We start from the raw sequence: 24,413 nt of genomic DNA on the forward strand, positions 1-24,413 counted from the left end.
TATATATATATATATTGTGTTCTACTTTTCTTAAAATTTTGACTTAGTTGAAGCACATCTCTAATTTTTCTTATTGCATTCAAGAGCTCCAGTGTTGTCTTTTCGAACTGCACCATAAATTGTGAAGAGTTCTAGATGCTATTAGTGGTTCCTTGCGAGCAACTGGTTCAAAGGTATAGTATCATCTTCAACTTTGTCAAAAACATTGTTTTTTCTGATGGTATCCACAATGCTCTGGACCTATGAACATGTATCACTTTTACCTGGATAATCCAACAGGCTATTACATCTATTTTATTGTGCTAACCAAAATCATTAATCATGACCTCAAGTTCATGAATGACGTTTTCACAAGTGGGTTCATTCAAATTATATGAAATTGCATTCCCTGAACGAATGTTGCAGTGTCAAAAACAATTTGTTACTATCTCTAGTTGAACATTTGTCGTCTAAGTAGGGATTGCAAAATTGATAGTATCCAAAATATTAATCTTTACTGGATCAGTTTATCCCACTGTATAGTCTTCTAATATCCTACTATAAGATCTGTTATGCTAATACATCTTGAAAGCTCTTATTATCTCAACATCACAAAATCGAATTTTTTATGTCATGTTGGATAGCAAGAAAAACAATTCAACATTTTTTAGTCCTTCAATATTTCTATTATTGGACAATTATCAACCATAAGCAAAATTTGTCTTCTATTCATTTTGTGATCAAACCAACTTATATATTCATAAAAAAAACACTTGTCATCTATGCTTTTGTGTTAGTTTATATATGGTTTTTTTCCCTCATTATAATAAATCAAATGTTTTAATATAAACTACAATGAATAATACTTAATTACTAAAAAACAATGAAAATTATGTATTATTTTACAATGAATGATTGAATTCTTGAATTTCTTTACCATGAATCATTTAACAAAGTATTATATTACAATGAGTCATACATATATATTATACTTTATGTATAGTAAATTTAATATTTATGTGAAACCAATTAATATGATACATAAATTAGTAAGATACAATGATTTTTATATATTCATTGTACCTTATTTTTAATTTTTTATGTGAAATCAATAAATATATTACATAAATTAGTAAGATACAATAATTTTGCTATAATCAAATTAACTTTCATTAAAATTCAAACCAATTAACTTATCAATTAGATAATATCTCTATAAAATAATAAAATTTTATGATCCCACATATATTAATTTATAGAGGTTTTACTGTACTTACCATTTATTTTGAAGTTAATTTGACTAATTTTCAAAGTTAAATTAGATTATATTAATTTGATATTCTAAAATAAATAGATATTCAAAAACTAAATGAAAAATACTACCAAATACAATTTTTTGCACATCAATATAGTGAAAAAATATATCATTAAATGTTAGTTTTAATAGTTTACTCTATAAAAAAATTATGATAATTAAAAATAAACTAAGTGAGTAATATGAATTGATATTTACTTGTTGTCTTTAACGTAAGTTAATTTGCACAAATATTTCTTTGAACAAAAAGTCAAAACTTCAGTTAAAATGGTAAAGAAATAATTGGTTGAGATATAAACTATAGGGATTAGGTTTATCCTTAAAAATAAATAGCTGTAAAGCTGACTAGATTCATATCCTGCTTTGGATTAACCAATGAATTTACATGTCATAATGACATTGCTTAGTGGCTACCATTAATTATGGATTTCAAATTAATTTTATTTCTTTTTCTAACAAAGGACAACCAGTGGATTAGGATTCAAGATAAGACCTACCCTTTCTTTTTATGTATAAAATATAAATCCATACCCCATTATTCAACTCAATCTTCTGTTACTTAATTATTTTGTTTTATCTTTTCATCATTTTATATAATGATAATGATAACTCATCATCTTATATCTCCTTGTTGTTTCCAAGATCCAAGAATTCTCCTATGGTGAAGATTTGTTTTTCTTTCTAGCCTTTTCTTTGAAACACCATTTCTTGGTTTTGAATTTTAATTTTGATTGCAAGCATAAGGGAAAATAACAATAAAAATGTCTGTAAGTATGATTATGGATAAAAGGGAAGTTGAAGGTTCATGTGGATTTATGGATGCATTATCATGTAATCCACAAGAGGCATTTTTTGGTGGTAATAAACAAGTGTTTATTAATGAGGAGAAGGCATGCACTTGTAGTTCTTCATCATCTATTGGAGAAAATAGTGATACTATATCACATGAAGAATCAATGGATGATGATCCTCAAGAAGTTGAGAGTCCTTTCTCTTCCATCCAACCTCTACACCAAGTTTTACCAATTAGGTATTTTTTTTCTTTTGAATTCCGCGTATATTTTGTCCTATCCTGACTTAATTTCATTGGATATGTTATATTTTTGTGTAGGCATGAATTGAATTGTTTATCCTGTTTGCAGAAAGGGTATGTCAAGATTCTATAATGGAAAGTCAAAATCATTCACAAGTTTAAGAGAAGCTTCAACTTCATCTTCTGTGAAAGAATTAGCAAAGCCAGAAAATGCTTCCTATATCAACAAGAAAAGGAGAAACATATTGGCATGTCGTTTACCTAACAAGAAGAACCACACTGGCATCTCAAAGAAGAAACATATTGGCATATTGGCTATGAATTCTGGTCTTTGTGACAACTCAACAAGTTGGAGATCATTTTCCTTGGCTGATTTACAATTTGTTTCTGTTACTGCAACCCCTACTACATTACAACAAGCTGAAAAGAAACCAACTAATTGAGCATTTTGATGAATAACTTGTTCTTCTCTTCATTTAGCAAAAAGCATTCTTGTTTTGTCCTTTTAGCAATGTATCAACACATTCTTTTTTTGTGACTAGGTATGCTTACAGCCTCTCAACTAGTTAACCCATCTAGAGGCTATGAATGTTGTTTTCACTAACATGTACTGCCAATGTTAACAAGTCAGCAAAAAAATAAAAACCAAAGATAGTTTTCTTCTTTTAAAAGCAGAATCTAGAGATTAGCAACCATATTATGTTCCACGAAATAAATGCATGACAATAGATGATCAAACATCTAACTAAAATCATTAATCTTGAAATTTGTCAACACTTCAAATTTCAGCAAAATTGAATTGAAAGATTCTTGGATGGATGTCAGAAACAGGTTTGAATATTTGCTACAACATGAAAGATTTTCGATAAGTTTCCACATTAAAAGGGGTATTCACATTAATTATATCATCAAGCCTACAATTAGTATATGAAATAGAGATGGTTAAAATGAGCTAAAGGAGATGGGACTACATTTCTAACAGGGCAAGTGCCTTCAAAACTTCTAAGATGGGGGAAGCATGCAACAATGAAGTAACCAACATGACAAATATACAGAGCTCAACAGAGCCGGCATTCCCAAAAAACTAAGGAAGCCTTTCCAGTAACCTACGCCTAGTGCTGTACATATTCTACTCTAGATCTAGACTGCCGTGTAAACAAACTGAAGGGATTTTTTTTTTGGGGGGACAACTTGACCTGCATTGCTGGGAATCAGTTAGCCATCTTGAGACGCAGTTTTCCCCAGACAAGAATAGGTAGATGTTGCACATTGCGAGTGGAGACTGGAGTTGTACAAGACAAGAATATTCCAAACACGCACATAAAAAGTTTACTTTGTGTGCTGTATCATAAGCAATGCTGATGGATATTCAGATAGGAACTTTGGCAGCTCCATAAGTGAAGGATCTAAATCCCGGAAGTGCCATATATATGTCTTCTGTTAAAAACGGAATACTGCAAGCAGCACGACATATTGTTTTAGAAAATAGGTAACAGTAAGCAGCAAGAAATAATTACTGAAGGAAGCCAGGAAATGAATTCTCCATACACCAAGCAACTGATATGAAATCTGCACCTTACGGACTCATTAAATAAGAAAAAATGTTTGATCAATGTCAACAAAACGGAATTTGCGGAATTGATGGGGCTGTAATCTGATTACTATGCAATGCTTTGAATATTTAGTATGCTAAACTAAATATTTTCAAGCATTTATGAAATTGGGACAAGCTGCCATATAGAAAAGAAATCATTTATTGCTATATCTCAAGGATACCAACAGCACTGAACAGTACGACAATCTAGTATTTAACCTTGACAGTATAACTAGATATTTAGACAAATACAAACGGAACAAATGCTGGGATAGAAGTACAGCAAGCTTTTACCTCAGATCATCATCCAACAAAAATGAGTTAGATGTTAGATTCTGAGAATCCTTGTTTAAAATCTCCCTCATCTGTGCGACAACCTACAGAATATACAGTCATATGCCTATGAACAAAAACATACCGAGAAAACAGACTTGGGAGAAATGCATCAGAACACATACTTCATTTGACACACTTTGAGTTCCATACTTGTCATCCCAATACATGGTACTAATTCGATAAATTTGTCTGGTTGTCAATGCCTGTCCAAGATGACGAATTTAAGGATATTCAGTCAGCAAAGAAGATTGACATCTCAATGACATTTTGGGGTTTATTTCTTACCGGGCAAAGGTCCTGTCTTATCTCTTCCAAAGATTTCTTCCTCTTTTGATGTATTACCTAGATAGTCACAGCGAATAAAACTTATAGCTCACAGTAAGACTTTCAGATATCAAAGAGCTATTAAGCAAGGATATGGCTTCTACCAGAAATCCAACAGCTTGTCTGATATAGTTTAGTTCATGCCAAGATGTACCTGCAAACTACACTCAGCACCCATGTAGTTCTTTCTCAGTTCAACATCTAAATTGGAGAACACAGGAGAAAAAACTGTCTTTCTTAATACCTCTTCTTTCGCATTGACTATCCATTTTTCTAGTTCTGCCAAACCAGACTTCACATATTCTCCATTTGAAAATGTGCAACACTCTCGTCGGAGTAAAAGACTGACAGATTTTAAGACCAAAGAATCGTAAGCTTTATTTTCACACAAGAGAAAGGACAAGAATTAAGAAAAAAAGACATTTGTAAGATCATAATACCTGTTAAAAAGCGATATATTGATGAAGGAGAAAACTTGGGTAGTCAGCTTGCGGATGAAAAATGAAGGCACCTGGAAATTCATGAATACAGTTCATATACCATGAATCGATAAGAGAAGAAAAATTAGAAGTTTGAAGTAACAAGGAAGAAACTAGAAAAAGAAGACATCCTCCTATCACCACACTAATGTTTTGTAGTTCATTATCAATTATGTATGTGCAAGTGTCATAAGAACATAATACAAGCTTGCCTCTAGGTCTTTGGTCTAGTGATAAGAGTGCACCTTGTCATGTGTGGGTTAGGCATGTCTCACAGGTTCAACCGCAGCCAAAAGCCTGGTATGTAAGTGGAGAAAGATAGAGGTGGTCCCTTATCCACCGAGTTTTGAACCATGGGCACAGGTTCTTGGAGATTTCTCAGTTACAAAAAAAAACATAACATGGGCTTTTTCAAAGCAACACTGACAAAATTAAATATCACCTCTCATAGGATGTTTTGGAGGCTATTAAGCTGATAAAATAGAAGAAAAGGAAAAATGAAAAAGGAGTAACTGATTTTTTTTTCGAGACAGAAAAAGGAGTAACTGATTCATCATTAAGGTGATCAGAAATCCTCAGGCAGCACTGATATAGACCTGAGGCAAGCCGAAATTAGGCATATGCACATGCAAACTAATAAATCACTAAAAGTGATCATTGTGTATCCTCATGAAACACTGAGATAAAGATCAGAAGCAGCATGCACACATTGCTAACTAAATAACCTGACCACAGATATCTGATACTACGATACATGTGAAACATGGCATTTGCAGAATGGCATTTTACACAAGGATCTACCCTCTCAATTTGATAAGTTAACTGGCAACTTTATTTAGCCAACAATCTAGTCCTGTGGAGAACCATATGAATATCCTCATGAGAAGGGAGAAATAACTAAGTGAAAAAGACCCTCCTCCTCCAACACCAAGGAAGCACCACAGTGGAAATCGCCTCTTGTGTAGAGGTTTGGGGATAAAGTTGTTGACATCCAGGGGAAAAAAGGACAAAAAGAAACTTACGGATTTCCTCATTGCTGAGTTGTCAACAGCATTTTAGACTCTGAAATCTCACCATTAACATTTGGAGCAGAGTAAAATTTTGGAATAAACAATAATTTTATTGTTGTGGGACAACGTATCATATACTAGTAGTACAAAACAAGTAGAGAAGCTACACAAAAATTGTGGTTTCCAATGAAAGAGCCCAATCATCTACAAGAACAGGAAGTGTGTGGACGGACCAACACTAAATAAAAAACTGTAAGTTATTCCACATATATACAAAGTCATTTTCCACCATTTGAAAAGCTCTTATTCATCTCTGAAAGAATCCAACATGAGAGCTAATGAGGGTACATCCCATGCCCTGCATCATCTTCTTCTTTTTACAGAAGTCCAATTGTGTCGCACGTCCTTGGTGAAGCATAATATATATTTTTCAAATCGTACCATACCAGATGATTCCTACTAATGCATCTGACAGTTAACAGCAGACTGCTCTACAACTTTACCTTGCTCAAAAAAAACCAAAAAAACAGCAGACTGCGCTACAACTGAGCTACTGAGGAACAGCAAACTTAATGTTGTAAGTTGACTCTCGTTCTTTGGATCAACCTATGACCGAATGGAAATGAGTTTGTCACTCTTTTTCAGACACTACCAAAATAGCATTTCCCAAAATGGAATATTTTACTACCCCATTTGTCCCAACTTAAATGACTCATTTTCCTTTACATTTCTATATTTAGTAACAATTTAACTTTAAAATCACCCTTGATGAAATGATCTATAGCCACACAAACATCTATGACTTATTTTATAGCACAAGTTTCAAAACAGCAGACTGCGCTACACTATAACTTGTGACGAAGGGAGTAGTACATACCCCATTTGACCCACAACTAGAGTGTCATACTTGTTAAAATTATTCACAGGGAAACTAACTCTTATAGCCTTCTATTTTAATCATCATTCTTGTTAGAATAGGAATAGGTTTATACAATCCTATTGAAATAGGAATAGGTTTATACAATTCTATTAGAATAGGAATAGGTTTATACAATCCTATTAGAATAGGAATATGTTTATATAATCCAATTAGAATAGGAATAGGAATACTAAATAGTGTCCTACTTGATAAAGGATTGTATTCTATGGTCTATAAATAGGGTATCGTGTAATAATGTAGACACAACAACAATTCAATAATATTCTTTTCCTATATTTCTCACAATTCTTAAAGACATGCTGTGCTAGAAAGTTCTAATTTTCCAAAAAAAAAAGAAATCCTTAGTTTTGGATTTCTATTTAGAAAGAACAAAATACAACTAGCATCTTAACTTTTGTGCCCACATAATAGAGAACTCACATTGCAAATGAAGAGTACACATAAACGTTTAATGGGCTCCATTTTACACATCCACAATCTTAAAAGCCAAAAACTAACCACTAGCCTACACTTGGAACAACCACAATAATGAAAATCACAAACTTAAGCCTCCAACTAACCAGACTATTCAGGACCCGATTTTTTTCCAAGATATGACAAACCCCAAAGCCGCCCAAAACTTGAATCACGAACTTCATGTTTGAGGTTGAGGACCCCTTCCACTAGGCTATCTCTCCTTTGTCATTATTCATAACCAAAATAGTCATCTTAAAAAAAAAATAAAAAATAAACACTTGAGGGAAAAAAACAGATGTTGCAATAGAAATAAGTATAAGTAGTTTATTCTAGGCTAGTTAACAGTAAACAACATAAATGTAATGACAACAGAAAGAAGTTTGCACCATTAAAATGCAACAACAAACTCTGCATATGAAAATTGCATCAAAGAAATTCTTCGTCAATGCAACCTCAAATGAAGACGGACAGAAACATACAGCCAAGACGATGAGAATTATATGCATACATGATTTCCGCGTAAGCGACTCAAGAAAGAATCCAGGAACTTGATGATGCTATCCCATTGACTGCTTGGTGCCTGCTGAGGAATACCACCAGGTGATCTCGTTGATTTCCCTCCATGCACCCGCTGGATTTTTGGTGCCTTCACACGTGATCACAAATATGAAAAATTAAACTTGCAGCGGTGAAAAGGGTAGCTTATCAGGAGATGCAAATATCATGCTTAACTACAGGAAGAACATGAAACCATCAACGTTTAGTCACAATTTAGTAGCAAATGCCTACTTATAAATTCAACAGTTACCCATATACTAAAGGCCAATCAAGTATCAGTGAAAATCATCTTCACCCCAAACAAGTTTGTTGGGATTGACAATGACTCTATATCAAGTTCGCACTCTCTACGTCCATTTACACACTTCTTTTCAATAATAATAATAAAAATTATTATTATTATGTAAACTTTCTTGAATTTTGAGTGACCCATTTTGATTTCTAGATCTATTCAAATATTTCACATATAGAATCTATAGTTTTTTTTATCAACTTTCTTATGCAAGAGAAACTTACATAAATATACTATAAATCAAATATATTTACCATTTATAACAATAACATTTTTTTCACTTGATCACTTTTAATATATTTATAATGTACTTTTAATTCATATTACAAAAATCAATTTATTATTCATATATAATACAAGTTCTATTGATGGATTATACATTTATTACACATTTTAATACAATGTGTCAACTTCTTACCGAACAAGCATAATATATTTTTGAAAACAGTTATAATACATATATATTACATACTTAATTTACTTTTAATACATATTGCAAATTTAACATGGTACTGCTATAAATGGTAATAAAAAAAAGTATCGCTAAGATCCGTAATTATTTGTTAAAAGGCACCCATCGAAGTAATATTTTCTAAAAAAATTACATATTTTTAGAGAGTTAATATATCAAGAAAAACTATTTAAAATATAAATTATATATTGACCAATAAAAAAGGCCATGTATAGGACTTCAAAAAGATTCAGCTTTTTTTTTCTTTTTTCATGCATACACTCACTCTCTGCCACGTCATCCCTTAGGGGGTGTTTAAATCCCTTGAAAAATGTTAAGGGGGTATTTAAATGCCCCTATAGTTTTAAGGGTTAAAGTAAGTTTTGCTGGCAAGTTTAGGGGGATTTTATGTGTTCTCTTTTTAATACACCAAATCAACCACTACATAAGAAATAATCTCAAGACAACTAATGCAAGCATTACTAATACACCATACTTATGTATGGTATTATTTGGTACAATGTTTAGTTGGAATAACTAATATATGGATTAGGTATACATCCTAGATGGAGGATTATGGGATGTATTACTAATACCTTCCATTTGGAGGTATTAGTAATATATAGGATTTAATACCATGGGATAAGTTTATGTAAAGACAAAAATATCCCTCAAATCATTTTATTTATTTTCTTGATTTTATGTTTTATATTGTACTAGTAAATTTATTTAAATAAATTAGCTTACAGACTAATTAGAGAGTGTTCTTTGTTACTAAATAAATCAAATACAATATTTGAAATGTGAGTTGTTTACTAATATAAAAGGCAAATATATCACCACATTAAGTTTATGATATATACATGGTTTTCTAATTATTTGTATTTTGAACAATTGCATACATATTAAAACTACAACTTACAATTTTTATGTGTAAATGTAGATGGTTTATTCAATCTTACTATTGTTTACCGTCTTTCTTTTTAAAAGTAGATGGTTTATTTTTTATAAAAACTGAAAATTGTCATTTTGTGAGTGACCAATATATTCAGATGACAATATACTTATCCTCAAATAATTCAAATGAAAAAATAGCAAACATGACAACAAAATTGTTCTTCTTAGCTAGTTAGAAGACCATAAAAAATAATATTGTCTAGCAACTATCTATCTTGACCCAATTACATAATAATTCAAGGGTATAATCAAAAAGAATCTTTTTATAGAGTTTTAATCCAATCATAAGATGAGATGGGAAACAATAAACCGAACTCTTGATTAAAATAAACCCTACATTACTAATCCCTGTATTGTTAATTTCTGCATCACTAATCCATGCGTTATTCGTCTTTGTACCAAACGACCCCTAAGTGTCATAATAATACACAACTAAGCCTTAATCTCAACTAGTTGGTATCAAGATATCACCCTTTTTTAACAAGGTAAATAATTTTATTAGTGTAGGAAAAGTGCTCTCGTATACAAACCGCATACCAAAAAGTAGAGAACCTACACAATAATATGGTACTATACAAATGTCACCCAATCTCCAATACGGACACGATTTTAACATGCACACCGAAGAATAACTAAAGATAAGAGGTTATTCCTCAAATGTACAAAATCACTTTTTTAAATCCTTTAAAAGCTTATTTCTCTCATTTCATAATACCTATGAGATGGCTAATGGAGTATAGTCTCATGACATGCCTCTTCTCTTCCTTCTAGCGATCCATCTATGCAACACGTTTTCATTATACATGACATCACCCATTATACCCTGAACAAACCATCAAAGCATGAAGAATACAATGTAACAAGACGTAGTTGGTTTAACCTATATGGACCCTTTGTTTTTCTTGTCTCATGCCGCTTAATTGAATGTGTATTCATCCAAGGATATGCAGTTTTGGCTTAATACATTGACAACCCCTTAAATTTGTCAGTAAATTTCATTTAGACGCTCGAATTACAACTTGTTCCAATTGAGCACCTGAATATGATAAAGTATTCCTATTACACACTTAGGAAACACTTTTACGCATATTCTCAAGGGCTCCTTATGTAGGTAAGTGAACCACTTAGAATATGTCACCTCCTTTTAATATGTATTAATCTCAATAAGTTGTAAAATCTTAGGCATATTGCAATTCACCCTGATGCGTATAATTAAATGAGACGACATATTTTATATGATAAGCTCAACTACCTAGTAAACATTTGAGAACACACGCAAGAAAAAATTCAAAATATGAATCGGAAGAGTCAAATAGAACACTTTATCATGTGTTCAAGCACTCATGAAACAAACAACAGTTCGAGTGTCAAAATGAAATTTACTAACAAGTTTAAGGGACTGTCAATGTATTAAGCCTTCAATTTCTACATATTATTTTAGGTCTACCCATCCCTTTGAAGTACCTTCAATCAAAATAACAATCCAAAAAGAGGAAAACAAGAAAGAATAACTTTATCTGATAAAGGACTCATTCTCCCTTCATCATTATTTACCCACGTCCTACAAATAATGATATTCTTCCACAATGAGATGTTAACTTATTTAATAACTCCAAGCAACCTAAATTAACTTCCTCCTACAAGTCCATTTACTCCTTAAATTTCATTTTGTATGGCAATATTTAACTAAACACGGAGTTTTAGAAAAATGGAAAGACGTTTGGCACTTACCACAAGTGGCATTGGCACTTGTGTTCATGATCGAGATATGACATTTCTATGACTAAAGTGTATGTCACTAAGGATAAAATGAAAAGTTTCAAGTTAAAGAGCTTTTCAGTCAAAGAAAGGTGACATTCTTTCTAAGATAGACCAAAATGGAACACCAACTTTTTTGTCAAACCCATGTAATCAAAGGCTTTAATGGGGCACGTTTCGAGGCAGGCGTATCAAAATAGCTCTGAGGTGCAAATTAAAGGCGCGTAACGCTCTAGAACTTGAGGCGTAAGCTTAGTGCATAAAAGCATAAGCCTCGTGCGTAAAAACATACGCCCCCGATGTTAATTTTGATTCAATTATTTTAAAAGTATTTTTGCTATAAATCATATATTTCTTATCGTAGGTGTAATGATATTAATATTTTATGCTATCATGTTTTTAGGTTGCACTAATTTTGTCTATATGAATATAGAACAAAGCTCTCCTAAAAGATGATACTACCATAAAAAAAAAAAAAGATAATTATGCTTGAAATTGATAGGATAGAAATTTCAAAGCACTATTTTCCTAAGAAAAATTTATCCATTTTTTAATCATTACACTAACACTTTTCATCCTTCTCCTTCTTTAAAATATATAAGCAATAATCACTGCAAAAATTAATAGGGGTGGGAAGGAAATATTAGTTGAGGGTTAGAATTGAGAAGGACCAGTAGATTTGGAGGTAGACGATGATTTCATTTTAAAGATTATCTCGATATTAATCCAGTGTTATCAAAGGCGTGTTTAAGCACTGAAGCGAGGCTCAAAACGTGTTGAGCGCTTTGCCTCGCTTTACGTGCGCTTCAGCGTCGTCATTAAGGTTCTAAGGCAAACGTGTTCTTGCCAATGAGCCTCTTATGAAGAAGTGACACTAAATAACTGATATTTCACTTTATCATAATTTTTTTTCAATTTCTTTAGACATATATTTGTCATTCACGTTTATAATTATTAGTTTTTGACTAAACATATATATTTGTATTTTTTTCTCCCTTAGCCTTTTTTCATTAAAGCCCACACTTTATTTGCGCTTTGTACTTAAAGCCCTCATGGACCTTAGAGCTTTTTTGCGCTTTTCGCCTTTGATAACACTTGATATTATACCCTTTGGGTTGGTCCAGTGGTTTGAGTTTTGGAATTCCATGTTGGAGGTCTCAAGTTCGAAACCCCTTGCCAGCGAAAGCAAGGAATTTATAGGTCGAGCTCGTCACACCAGGCTTGCCTAGTGCAAGTTACCTCTCCTATGTGGTTTGCGAGCTATTACATAGGAGCGGGGACTTTACCCTGTGCGCTCTCAAAGGGTAGTTGTTGAGGGTTTCTCTTGTCATAAAAAAAAAGATTATCTCGATATTATCATTTTTTGTGTTGTTCCTTTCCCAAATAATAATTGTAAAAAAAAAATCTATATTATTGGTCATTCATTTAAATTTATTTCAAAATTATTGAAAATTCTACTTTTTTTTATTTTCTAAGTAATAAAATTATAAAATTGATGATACATGATATATACGCCCCGTAGATCCATAGGACTTACGTCTCATGGCTCGGGGCTTACACCTCACCCCGTGATGCATAAAACGCCTCGCCTCGTGCCCCCACCTAGTAGAATAGTGGCCTAACCTTTCACTTCAACTACTTCCTTATTTCAATAGATTATAATTTACTTATCTATACTATATTCCTATTATTCTTTTGAAGTAAGTTAATATCATTAATAAGAAGGCTTCAAGAAGATGCATAGTTACAAAAAGGTTAGTTTGAATACAGGGGTGTCTCTTACTCATTATCACTACTTACCTCTTAATTAACCCCAAAAAACAAGGAATTAAAGTAGTAGGTAGGTAGGCAGGTCTTCTCATGACCTAATTAACTAGTGATTGCAGAATCAGTAGATTTCAACAAAAACCAAAGCTGACTTGTGTAATGAGTTCTATAAAAGGCATTAAGTACTGAAAGACAGTGTTCAACAGCTGAATTTGATGACATGCACATGCATAGAAAACTATTTAGAAGCAGGAAAAGCACACCTGAATGCAGAGACCCAGCAATGGGGATATTTCCTTTTTCAAATTATCACGAATCAGACCAAATATCTTCTCCACGCATGCAGTTAGTTGTTGTTTAAACAGTAAAGCTGGATATCTTGCTTCCATATGTGACATTCCATCCTCCAATCCAATAAATTTCAAGGGCGACTTTAAACTCTGAAGAGTGCGAAAATACAAAAACTCGTTTAAGTCTTCTATCATTATCCAGCAATTTAAATGATGATAAATGCAAAAGAGACAACGACATTCCTGGTTCGATAAGGATAAAGCACAATCCATTGACTGACAAATATATACACCATGCATAACTATATGTACACATACTTGGCGGGTAACTCAGTTCAGTCTGTTTTAAACTTTTCTGACACCCATTAACTATAGATGTAATTACATCAACCATGATAACCCCAGAAACAACATATAGTTTCAAATGAATGCACAGTAACCTTCTCCCTTCTTCAGGGACCCCCAAGAGTAAAGGGGAAAAGAATGAGTAGATCAAGGTGGACTTAAAGGAAGACTTGTTAAAGAGGAACAAAAATCAAGTACTGAGGCCATAGACAACGACACTTGATTGGTTGGCCACATTGATATAGTCTTTTCCAACCAGAGAAGAAGAATATGCCATCCAAGAAGTTATAGCATAGAGTTGTGGGCAAGAAGACGTGAAACTGATGAGATCTATACAGGCTGGAATAACACTAGGCTGATAAAAAGGTACTCCAACCATGACCCCAGGGATTTGCTCAAGTAGTAAGAGTGCATCATGTGATGTGTGCTTTTGGTGCACACAGGTTCAAATGAGAAAAAAGCTTGGCATGTTAAGCGGATGAGGGTAAAGTGGCAACCCCATTATCCATCGAGTTCCAAATTGTGCACCACTGATCCTTGAGGATTTCTTGGTTATCAAAAAAGAATACACCAACTGCTGTGTGGCTTGCAATATTGTTAAATCATCCATTTTTTTATGACTGAGAAATCCATCCGAAGCCAACCCTTTGGGCGAATCAGCCTTCGAAACTCGAGGACGATATGCTCTACTTTCTACTCTTCTCCACTTAAATACTGGAGTTAGTTCGCTTGGCACAAGGCTCAAACTTATGAGCAAAGGCACAAGCCCTCAGAGATCTTTGCAGCGAGGCTAACCCCTTCGGCTCCAATTTTTACGAGTACTTAACAAAATTTCATAATTTTCTTAAAATGCAAGTTAATAAAGAAACAATATAAAATATAATAGTTAAAAATAGAGGGGTGTATGTTAATTTACCTTACTACTTTATCAAAAGACTCAACTACTATCATGATCAAATATTATTGTTTGTTAGTAATAACTAATAACAACGGAACATGGTTATGCCATTACAAATACCAGGATTTGTAATTTATGACCTCTATAGCTACACAACTTACTTGGGCAACCCTCCCATTTAGTGCAGAACCACCTCCAGAACGCTGAGAAGACGTACTGAAGAAGCCATTAGCCCTCAAATTTCTTTGCAAAAGGCAGAGAAGTGCAGATGCATTAGATAACCAATATGGCAAAGTGACGTCCTCATCTCCAACCTGACACCCCAAGAAAATAGAAAGAAGAAAACCTGGTTAAAGATGAATGATACTTAGACATTAGCTAGTCTAGCACTAGTTACCATCTCTTTGAGAATTGCAATAAATTCAAAAGGAAAAAACTATGCACTCATTTAGAATAAAGCTGTCATTTGTTCAATGAGCACATTTAGTGTAATAGTTAGCAAGGTGATTATACACTAGGTTAGGAAGCCACCTGGATGTTTAGCTACATATTATGGTAAGAATTATCCGATGAACAAATTTGGTTCAATAATTAGCTAGGTGAAACTAGGTTAGCAAGCCAACCATGATATGCAGTTGGATATCATTGTAGTAATCATAGGCCACATGTGCAAAAAGTTATGAAAAGTTTGTGTATCTGGTTAATCACTTAACCTCCACTGATAAGGGATGTATAGCCTTGCGTAAGGACCTTAATCTCTAAACATGAGAGTTTGAGTCACACAGGTAGCAAACCAGGGAAAGAACAATTGTTGGGCTCATAGGTGGGGTACAGGGGTGGTTTACCATAACAAAATAGATTGTGTAGACCACTTCATCTAAAAATTTAAAATATTAAGAGATGAAGCACATTAATTTGTGGGGCCCATTTGTTTTCAAGGTCCAAGCATATTAAATTTTGTTGGTAAACAGCCAAGAGCCTAATGCAGGACCTTTTAAAGTATATGAACCACCTCTTTTAAAAGCTCACGATTTTAAGGAACACTTTTGTCTATTTTAGGTCTGCAACACAATGGATATGGGACTAGGACTGTAACTCCAACACTCCAACTTCTTGGTAGGCCTTCAAGAAGTTCCACATATGTTGCTTAACCTCGCAGCAGTCAAATATGACAAACACATCAAGTCACTGGTTATTTAGCACTCAATTGCTCAAGATTGCACCATGGCTTATCAAAACTTGGACAAATCAAAGATAATATCCAAAGAAATACAAGTTGGTGTAGGAATTTACTCATAAGATGGCAACTACAAGAGCAAAACAAACAAATGGTATATAATTTAATCATGTATCTTCGATAATCTGCAAAATGCACTTGCGCAAAACCTAGCTAAGAACTAAATAATGAAAGAATCAAGGAGTTCGACAAAGACCAAGAAGAGTTTAAAATCCAGACATCCTTTACAACCAAGGACATTACATAGATTACCTTCAGAACTTCATTGATTTCGGCAATGATAAAGTCAAATATAGCAGTCCTCTCTGACTCAAAGGCATGCCAATGAATAAGGCACCTATAGATGACACAAGCAGCAACTGGCTTTCCATCTTTAAATCCCAAATTCTCCTTGATACACCTTGAAAGAATTTCACAGTTCTCCTGCAAGAGAGACTTCATTTTAAAGCAGCATACACTAGAACCACCATTACTTAAACCTTTTGCACTAGTTATCCACCAAAACTACAGTTGCAGGTGGATGATAAGTAACACAAGGGGACTCATCACTGTTCCCTCACAAGGGAAATTCATTCTTTTATTTGTGTTGTTTAGAACTTGAAGGAAAGTAATGAGATTTCATCCTCTATAATCCTCGTCTACTACCCCAATGTTAGTATCCTTCATCACTCATGTTCCTGATTTCTGACACTTTGCACACACCTCCCCAACAGTGATAAGCAAGCAATCATAGCAAATAAGAATATCAATCATCACTAGTTGGATATGGAAAGCAACCTGCTGCCTTTCACTGGTCAACTTAGCTCTACGTGAATCAGAAAATCCTTGAGCAAGAGGCGCTATCATTTTTGTTGGGGTGGGAGATTCCTAACAAACAAAATAAGTGTGTTAGAGATCAAGGAACATAAAAATAGAACTATGTTCTTAAGCTAACACAGCAAAAAAAAAAAAAGATACATACAAATGAAGTTTTACGATCAGCAGAGGGTAGAGCGAGTGCACCAGAGAATTTCTGCACAAAGGGGACAAAAGTTTATTAGATCTAGAGGAACGGGAAGCGAGGAAGAATTATCCACCATGGATTATACATTGCAATTTAAGAAATTACAGCTTACATCGCTAAAAGACTTGGCAAAACCTGGACGATTGCTTCTCGGAGTTGCACTCAGTGCTTTCTGTCGGAGGATAAGATTTTCATCCTCTGAATTTGAGAGCTTCTCCTCCATACTAACATAGAAAAGATGCACAAGTTTTTAAACAACTGGAAATCAGCCAGTAAAATGTATATGGTAGCACCGCAAGAAATGGATGTAAATAGAGACTGAAAATCTACATTCCTAAAACTTAAACAGATATCGTTTTATTTCCTAAAATATGTATAAAGTTTTACCAGTAAAAAGAGGCAGAAGACTAACTATGTGATCAGATTGCCAAACAACTCCTCTTTGATATATCTAAAATTACCTTTTTAAGTTCTGTTGGAGTTGTGAACATGTCTCTTCAACTGCTCTCAACTTGGCAATTGTGTCAGTAGACTCTTCTTTACCCTTTATTAGCTCATGCTCCAATGCAGAGTTCTTCTCCTCCAAGGCGCTCAAAGAACTCTGCAAAGCCACCAAAATAAGTATCAACATCAAGTCTTTGGGCCTTCTTATAAGCTTCAAATTGTTAAAGAGCATCCTTTCTGCTCTAAAGAAAAACCAAGTATTTAAACCTTTAAAGTCATAGTATACCAAAACAGGCAAGTAGTCTAGAAGCAGTATTTTGTGAACTTATTTAATCAATCAACAAAAACATACCCGGTGTACTCCCACAAGAGGGGTCTAGTGAAGGTAGTGTATAAATAATGCCAAATGTCAACTAATCAGGAAACATATGATTATCTGATCTACTAGTAATTAAAGAAAAATTACTCGTGGCCATAGAAACCCTAAAAGCATCCACCCACCCAAATCCAAGTACCCCTGCCCCAGAGAAAATAACTGTGAAGAAAGAACAAATGCAAATATTTTTTCTTGATAACAAAGAAATCCTCACGGCCTATGTCACATGGTTTGAAACTTGCTGGATAATTGGCCTGTTACTACACCATTCTCCACTTATATGCTAAGCTTTTGTCTACTGCAAGGTTCGAACCTATGGCATGTGCCTAAATCCTAGTCCACACATCATGCATTGCGCTGTGGAGGTACAGGTATGGGTCGCCCAATTCCAGCTCAAATCTCTGTTCGTCCTCCAAACTGTTCACCTTAGAACTGGTTCAATTATTAACATTGTATCAATATCGTATCTTATACTTAATTCAGATTCTTCAGGTTGAGAAAGGATAAAAAATTATGAATTGTATATGTTTGGTGATACTTGAAATCAGTTAGACCTACATGGAAATTGCTTGTACTATGTTGTAATTATTGTTATAGCTTTTGGGGTTGAATTAGGCTCAGGTTTCATATATTTGCCCATCCCAATTTGTTGTTCACCGATATTGGGCACCCATTTAAAAGTGTTCACGATCCAGTTGAGATCTGGCTGTGCGGGGGAGTGTTAAGAAGTCCCACATGGGTAAAGGGATGGGAATTTGGTCTCCTTATATGGACTTGAACAAACCTCCCCTCATGAGCTAGCTTTTGGGGTTGAGTTAAGCCTAGGTGTCATATCTTTACACTTCCCATTCTAGAGAGTGACTGTGAGACTATTAGGTCAAGATGCTTTATGAAGTTCAAGAAAGAGGGGTGCTTAAAAGATGCTCTCAACATCTAGAACTAAATTTACAAAAGGGCATCAATCATCAATTTCAAAAATGAGTCTAATCAGAGTTGGATGCAAACAGATACAGAAAATCACAGTGATATGACCTTCAGAAATATATTTTCATTTCTCAACTCGGTCACGAAGAAAGTTTCTCTTTCCAAAGCAGCTTTTTCCTTCATGTATAATTCCAGTTGTCTCTGGAGCACAGCATTCTTATTGACCTCATTGACTGCAGCCAGCTTCGCTGCATCTAACTCGAGGATTAAAGATTCTACAGTCTTGTTAAGTTTTGAAATTTCCACTGATTTAGCCTCCTCATTTGATAGCTGCATCACAATGTTCAAACAATATTTCATTCCATTAGCGAGCAATATATGGTGAATTTGATAAAAAAATCACTACTGAAGCGATAAATCATTTACATATAAGTTAATCACTGGAACAGTACCCGTAATTTTTTTTCTAATTGCAACCTCCAAGTAAGATCCTCCAACTGCCTTTCAAGCTTGGTTTTTGCTAGACGGAGAGCACCAGCTTCGTTAGCTTCCTGTACAAGGGGAAAAATATAAGTGTCAAACTTTTCAATAAAAATAACATCTGAACTACATGAAACTTGGGGGAATGGAACTTCATCACAGAAACTTGGAACTTCAGCTTTATTATTATCTATAAGGATAGCAAACCCACAGGATTGAATCAATATTGAGAAGATCCTGTATTGGCTATATTCAACTAAAGTATATAAAAGGAATTTGCTTACATATCTCTGTAACATTAGTTCTTGTGTCTCTTTTCTGATGGGGCAAGAGAAACATATAGAATCTCAAGCAACAGTAAAAGAAAGAGCATCAATATCCTAAAGTTACTGTAAGCAAAAATAAGATGCAAATTGAAATATCCTTGTGGAAAAGTGTATATGTGTTTTCATGGGAAGCATAGTTTTAGCATCGATGTAGTTTATGTTATAAGCAGAAAATTATGCAGCAAAATAAAGATGATCCGACAAAGAAAACAACAACCCTAACATGGCAGTCCTTTTAAATGAACAGTCTGACAACCTGACTCATACAGAAAAGGCAACAGATGACATCATTTCTCACTTGACTGCTAAAGTCAACTGTTTATCACTCATCTTACTCACAGAACTTTGTAGCTAACATCTAAATCACTCGAAATTTGTGTCCTAGAAGGCTATGGCTAGACATATTCTGGCATTTTTCTAATGCCTTATACTAGCACAAAGTTGGGTAAAATTACTCTGGACTTAAATTTCATGAATAGACTAATTGGCATGATCACTAAAAGCAGAAGGCTAATCGTTGTCAATTCTTCGTATTACAGCATTGCATTTTCAGCAGATGCAATAATAAGCTTCTTTTGAATAAAAACAGACTGACCAATTGACATGGTCACCAGTAGTGGCAGGCTAACATTGTCATGTCTTCGTGTTACAACATTGCATCCTCAGCAGATGCAATCATAAGCTTCTTTTGACCAAAAGCAGCATGCAATCAACTAAAACGTTAATTAATTCCATGAAAACATTGACCATCCAGCTTACAACATTTTACATGCTTACTAGCCACTTTTATCACATTTTTGTCCTTGTAAATGAGGATATCTCCATCAAATGGAGATATTTCAAGCAGAGATTTGTTGGTACACACGAAGCTAGACATTAAAAACAGAAGTACTATCCTTCTCACCTTTTTGAGCCTTCTGAACTCCCTTGTCGCCATTTTTCGCCTCCAAAGACATTGAATTGCAATAATATTGGAATGACGATGACGAAAAGCAGAGCGAATCTTGCACATTCTCCAATGTGCCTATGCAGTAGCAGAAAGAATATCAAGCATTATCTTAGAACAATTTCTATTTTTGTTTTTTTCCTTTTCTTTTGGTGAGGGGACAAATACACAACTGTATCCCTCTAAATAGTGCTAGTTTGAATTTTAAAGCACAAATTTATGAATGTATAAGACATATCAGGTGGCAAAGGCATATACTCACCTGAATGATAGTAGCAGCCTTATTCTCCTTCCTATGTAAGAACTTCTGTCGAGCAGCAAAACCACGAGTGCAAGACTGTATCAGCAGTGCAGAAGCATAAAGTTGCTGATAAGCATTCCTCATGATCCACTGTCGCACGTATTTTTGGATTACAATCACAGACGATGCTTCCCGCAGTGCAGTATATATATTACGAGCAATATAACCTGCAAAAAGAAGGAAATGTTTTCAAGCCTCATTTAGTGCTTATTCCAAATAAAAGACAGGAAAAGCTACCTGACATTAGCATTAAAACACATAAAACATACAACTATAAGCAAATAAAAAATACACACGTCAAATCACACACTGTTGGAACCAGTCTGGAGATTTATCTCTTTTTTCAGATTTGATAAGTAGGATGTATAGTTTTCTCAGAGCGAATTACTAGAAAAAAATATATAGTAGACCAACAATTACAATAAAGACACGATCTGAAGAAAAATCATGACAATCTATTTTATTTTTTTACGGAAAAGGGTCAAAACTGCCCTTAAACTATGTGAAATTGAACAATAATGCCCGACGAGTTAATAGTTTGGTCCACAAATGCCTCTATTGTTACTTAATGGGTCAAAAATATTATTTTCCTGATAAAGATAGGAAAAATTACTTGAATGAATGTGTTTTAATAAATAATTACTGATTTTAGCGATACTTTATATTTATTATCATTTATAGCAATACTATGTTAAATCTGCAATATGTATTAAAAGCGAATCAAGTATGCAATATATATGTATTATAACTATTTCTAAAATAAATATACGGAAAAGGGTCTAAAATACCCTCAAAGTATTGGAAATGGTACAAAATTACCCTCCATCCACCTATTGGCTTTAAAATACCCTTCCCACCCACCTATTTGGTCCAAAATACCCTTGTCATCCACTTTTTGGTTCAAAATTGACCACTTATTTAACGGTTTTATATTTAAACTATTTAAATATTTTTTAAAATATGTGGCGCTCAACTATTTGTTATAATTTAACTTATTAGTATAATTTATAAATCAATCCATTACCCATCCATTACTAATTAAACCCTCCAGATTAATAAATCACTCACATTATTAATGCAACAATAGAAAAGCTACTGCCAATTGAGTGTTTTAAAAAATTTCAGACGAAAATATCTATAGAAGTAAATTATCATACATTCAAGTGTCTAAATAAAAATTATCGATAAACTTAAAAGTCTAACTATGTTCATCTTAAGTATTCTTACGTCTCAATTTTGTGATGTTACTTCATAGGTAACTTTTTTTCAAAATAATATATTAAAAGTCTTAAAATAAAATCATAAATATTTATAAAATTATATTTTAAAAAAGTGCATGAATTTTAATTCGGGATGTATTACTTCTTTACGTTTAATCATAAATTTCTAATTCAATATTGAAAGAGAATCAAATTGAAAGTGTCCTCCTAAATAAGCGGCTCAACATAAATTCGATTGGGGCTTCATTCGGACTCGAATAATTTTGAATGTAATTTTCATTAATCTATAATTTCATCGTGTTTTAGTAGTGTTTATGACGATTTTGATATTATAGTTGAATTATTAATTGGGTGGGGTTTAGTTAGTAATGGGTGGGTAGTGGGTTGGTTTATAAATAATACAAATAAATTAAATTATAACCAATAGTTGAACATCAAGTATTTTAAAAATATTTAAATAGTTTAAATTTAAAATCATTAAATAAGTGGTCAATTTTGAACTCAAAGGTGGATGACAAGGGTATTTTGGAGCCAATAGGTGGATGAAAAGGGCATTTTGGAGCCAATAGGTGGATGAAGGGTAATTTTGTACCATTTTCAATACTTCAAGGGTATTTTAGACCCTTTTCCGATAAATATATTATGCTTGTTTCATAAAAAGTTGACACATTGTATTATAAGTGTACTAAAATGTGTGATAAATGCATTAGCCATCAATAAAACTTATATTATATGTGAATAATAAATTGAGTTTTTGTAATATGAATTAAAAGTGTATTATATATGTATCAAAAGTGATAAAGTGAAAAAAAAATGTTATTGCTATAAATGGTAAATATTTTTTATTTGTAGTATATATACAAGTTTCCCATAAAGATATTAGTATTTTTTTCTTTTAAAACATATTCTATTCCTAATCATATTCTTTAGAAAACAAAATATTTATTTGGAAAAAGGTCCTTTTTAACCCCTTAAGTAGCAACAGGGACATTTTGGACCAAACTGTTGACAACAAGGGCATTTCTAGACCAATCTATTAACTGAGAGCATTTTTTTCCAGTTTCACATAGTGTAAGGGCATATTTGACCCTTTTCTGTTTTTTCATAAAGTTGCTTTCAATTAACAATATCAGAGCACGTCACTTCATCTTTATCCAGGAGGAAATATGATATTAATTGTTGCCTGTGTTCTCCTTAAACAGGACAATGAACAAGCGTGGAGAAACAAATCAGGTTGTGACTAGTAAATGATGCCCAAACTCAAGCTACAATACGACTAAATTTCACTTCAAAAGGCAGGCAGAAAAACAAATCAGGTTGACTAGAAAAAGACTCAGCCCTTTTGGCTGCATGTGGCTTCACTTTACAGTATGATCATCAGGACACCATCAGTTTCCAACTAAACAAACTGTAGAATATTGGGAGATGGAATCCAGAAATCTGTCTGAGAGATATTATACTGAGAGAAAGGACCTCTGCAGACTAATTATATCACCTAGAAAGACTACTCTCCTTTGCTGATTCCAATTACATTTGCATTTTTGGCATGATTTTGCCAAAAAACAGTTTGTCTAACAAATGTAGGAAATCAAGAGAACAAGAAAAGTTTTGCAACCAAATTAAATTTTTGCAAGAACAAAACAGAGATTTGAATGTCCTCCTAGAATTCCAGATACTAGCATCAAGCAAAATGTTCACAGTATACACCGAGTTTTCTTATATAATGATCCCATTAACAAAAGAGTTAAACCAAAAAGTTATGAGAATCCTAAGAGGTGGTAAAGCCTAAGGTACATGCCAAACTAAACTAGATGACTATCAAGACTCATAATATAGAACCAAAAATACATCAAAGATTACCTCTAAACAGACTTTTGCTGCCCCAGAAAAAAAGAACCAAAAAGAAGTGGATAAGGGAAGACCAAAATTACAACTTTACTAGACTAGAAATTAACAATATACTTCCTCCGTCCCAATTTATGTGACGCTCTTTTTGGTCGGTCTAAGAAAGAATTGACACTTCTGTATATTAATAACAATTAACTTTAAAATTATATTTTACCCTTAATGAGATGCCAGTTAGACACACAAATATTTATGGTTTATTCAAGACAATCAATTTCAGAAGTCTTCATTTATTTCTTAAACTCTATGCCTAGTCAAACACCTTCACATAAGGTCTTCATATAAAAGAAATGTTATCTCATTCAATCAAAAATAGCAAGTTCAAACTAGGAATAGGTTAACAGTAACATCATTCCTTTCTGATCTACAGATATGAGCAGAAGCACACAAGTAAAGCAAATTCTTGCAGCAGTAGTAGGCACGCAAATTTCTATTATGGAAATCAGACAGCTATGCACTATTCTGGACA

At 33.5% G+C, this 24,413-nt stretch overlaps 2 protein-coding genes across 2 annotated transcripts in view; one reads left to right on the top strand and one right to left on the bottom strand.

The window, feature by feature from the left end:
* The first annotated feature begins 1,828 nt into the window (after positions 1-1,828).
* On the top strand, positions 1,829-2,998 carry LOC107027082. Its single transcript, XM_015228253.2, has 2 exons — positions 1,829-2,324; positions 2,437-2,998. The coding sequence occupies exons 1-2, from the start codon at positions 2,056-2,058 to the stop codon at positions 2,768-2,770; spliced, it is 603 nt and encodes a 200-aa protein (XP_015083739.1). The 5' UTR covers positions 1,829-2,055; the 3' UTR covers positions 2,771-2,998.
* A 169-nt stretch (positions 2,999-3,167) lies between these two features.
* LOC107028565 (myosin-15) overlaps positions 3,168-24,413 on the bottom strand; it is a 49,480-nt gene continuing 28,234 nt past the window's right edge. Inside the window, 20 exon segments of the mRNA XM_015229675.2 lie at positions 3,168-3,737; positions 3,739-3,781; positions 4,216-4,298; positions 4,380-4,460; positions 4,543-4,599; positions 4,686-4,742; positions 4,826-4,925; positions 5,022-5,092; positions 7,975-8,112; positions 13,513-13,689; positions 14,944-15,096; positions 16,272-16,442; positions 16,797-16,886; positions 16,981-17,031; positions 17,135-17,246; positions 17,484-17,623; positions 18,875-19,096; positions 19,219-19,317; positions 20,477-20,596; positions 20,781-20,986. Coding sequence (XP_015085161.1) covers positions 3,657-3,737; positions 3,739-3,781; positions 4,216-4,298; positions 4,380-4,460; positions 4,543-4,599; positions 4,686-4,742; positions 4,826-4,925; positions 5,022-5,092; positions 7,975-8,112; positions 13,513-13,689; positions 14,944-15,096; positions 16,272-16,442; positions 16,797-16,886; positions 16,981-17,031; positions 17,135-17,246; positions 17,484-17,623; positions 18,875-19,096; positions 19,219-19,317; positions 20,477-20,596; positions 20,781-20,986 — 2,252 coding nt within the window. The 3' untranslated portion in view covers positions 3,168-3,656.

The sequence above is a fragment of the Solanum pennellii genome, chromosome 8, assembly GCF_001406875.1.
Source record: "Solanum pennellii chromosome 8, SPENNV200".
NCBI lineage: Eukaryota > Viridiplantae > Streptophyta > Magnoliopsida > Solanales > Solanaceae > Solanum > Solanum pennellii.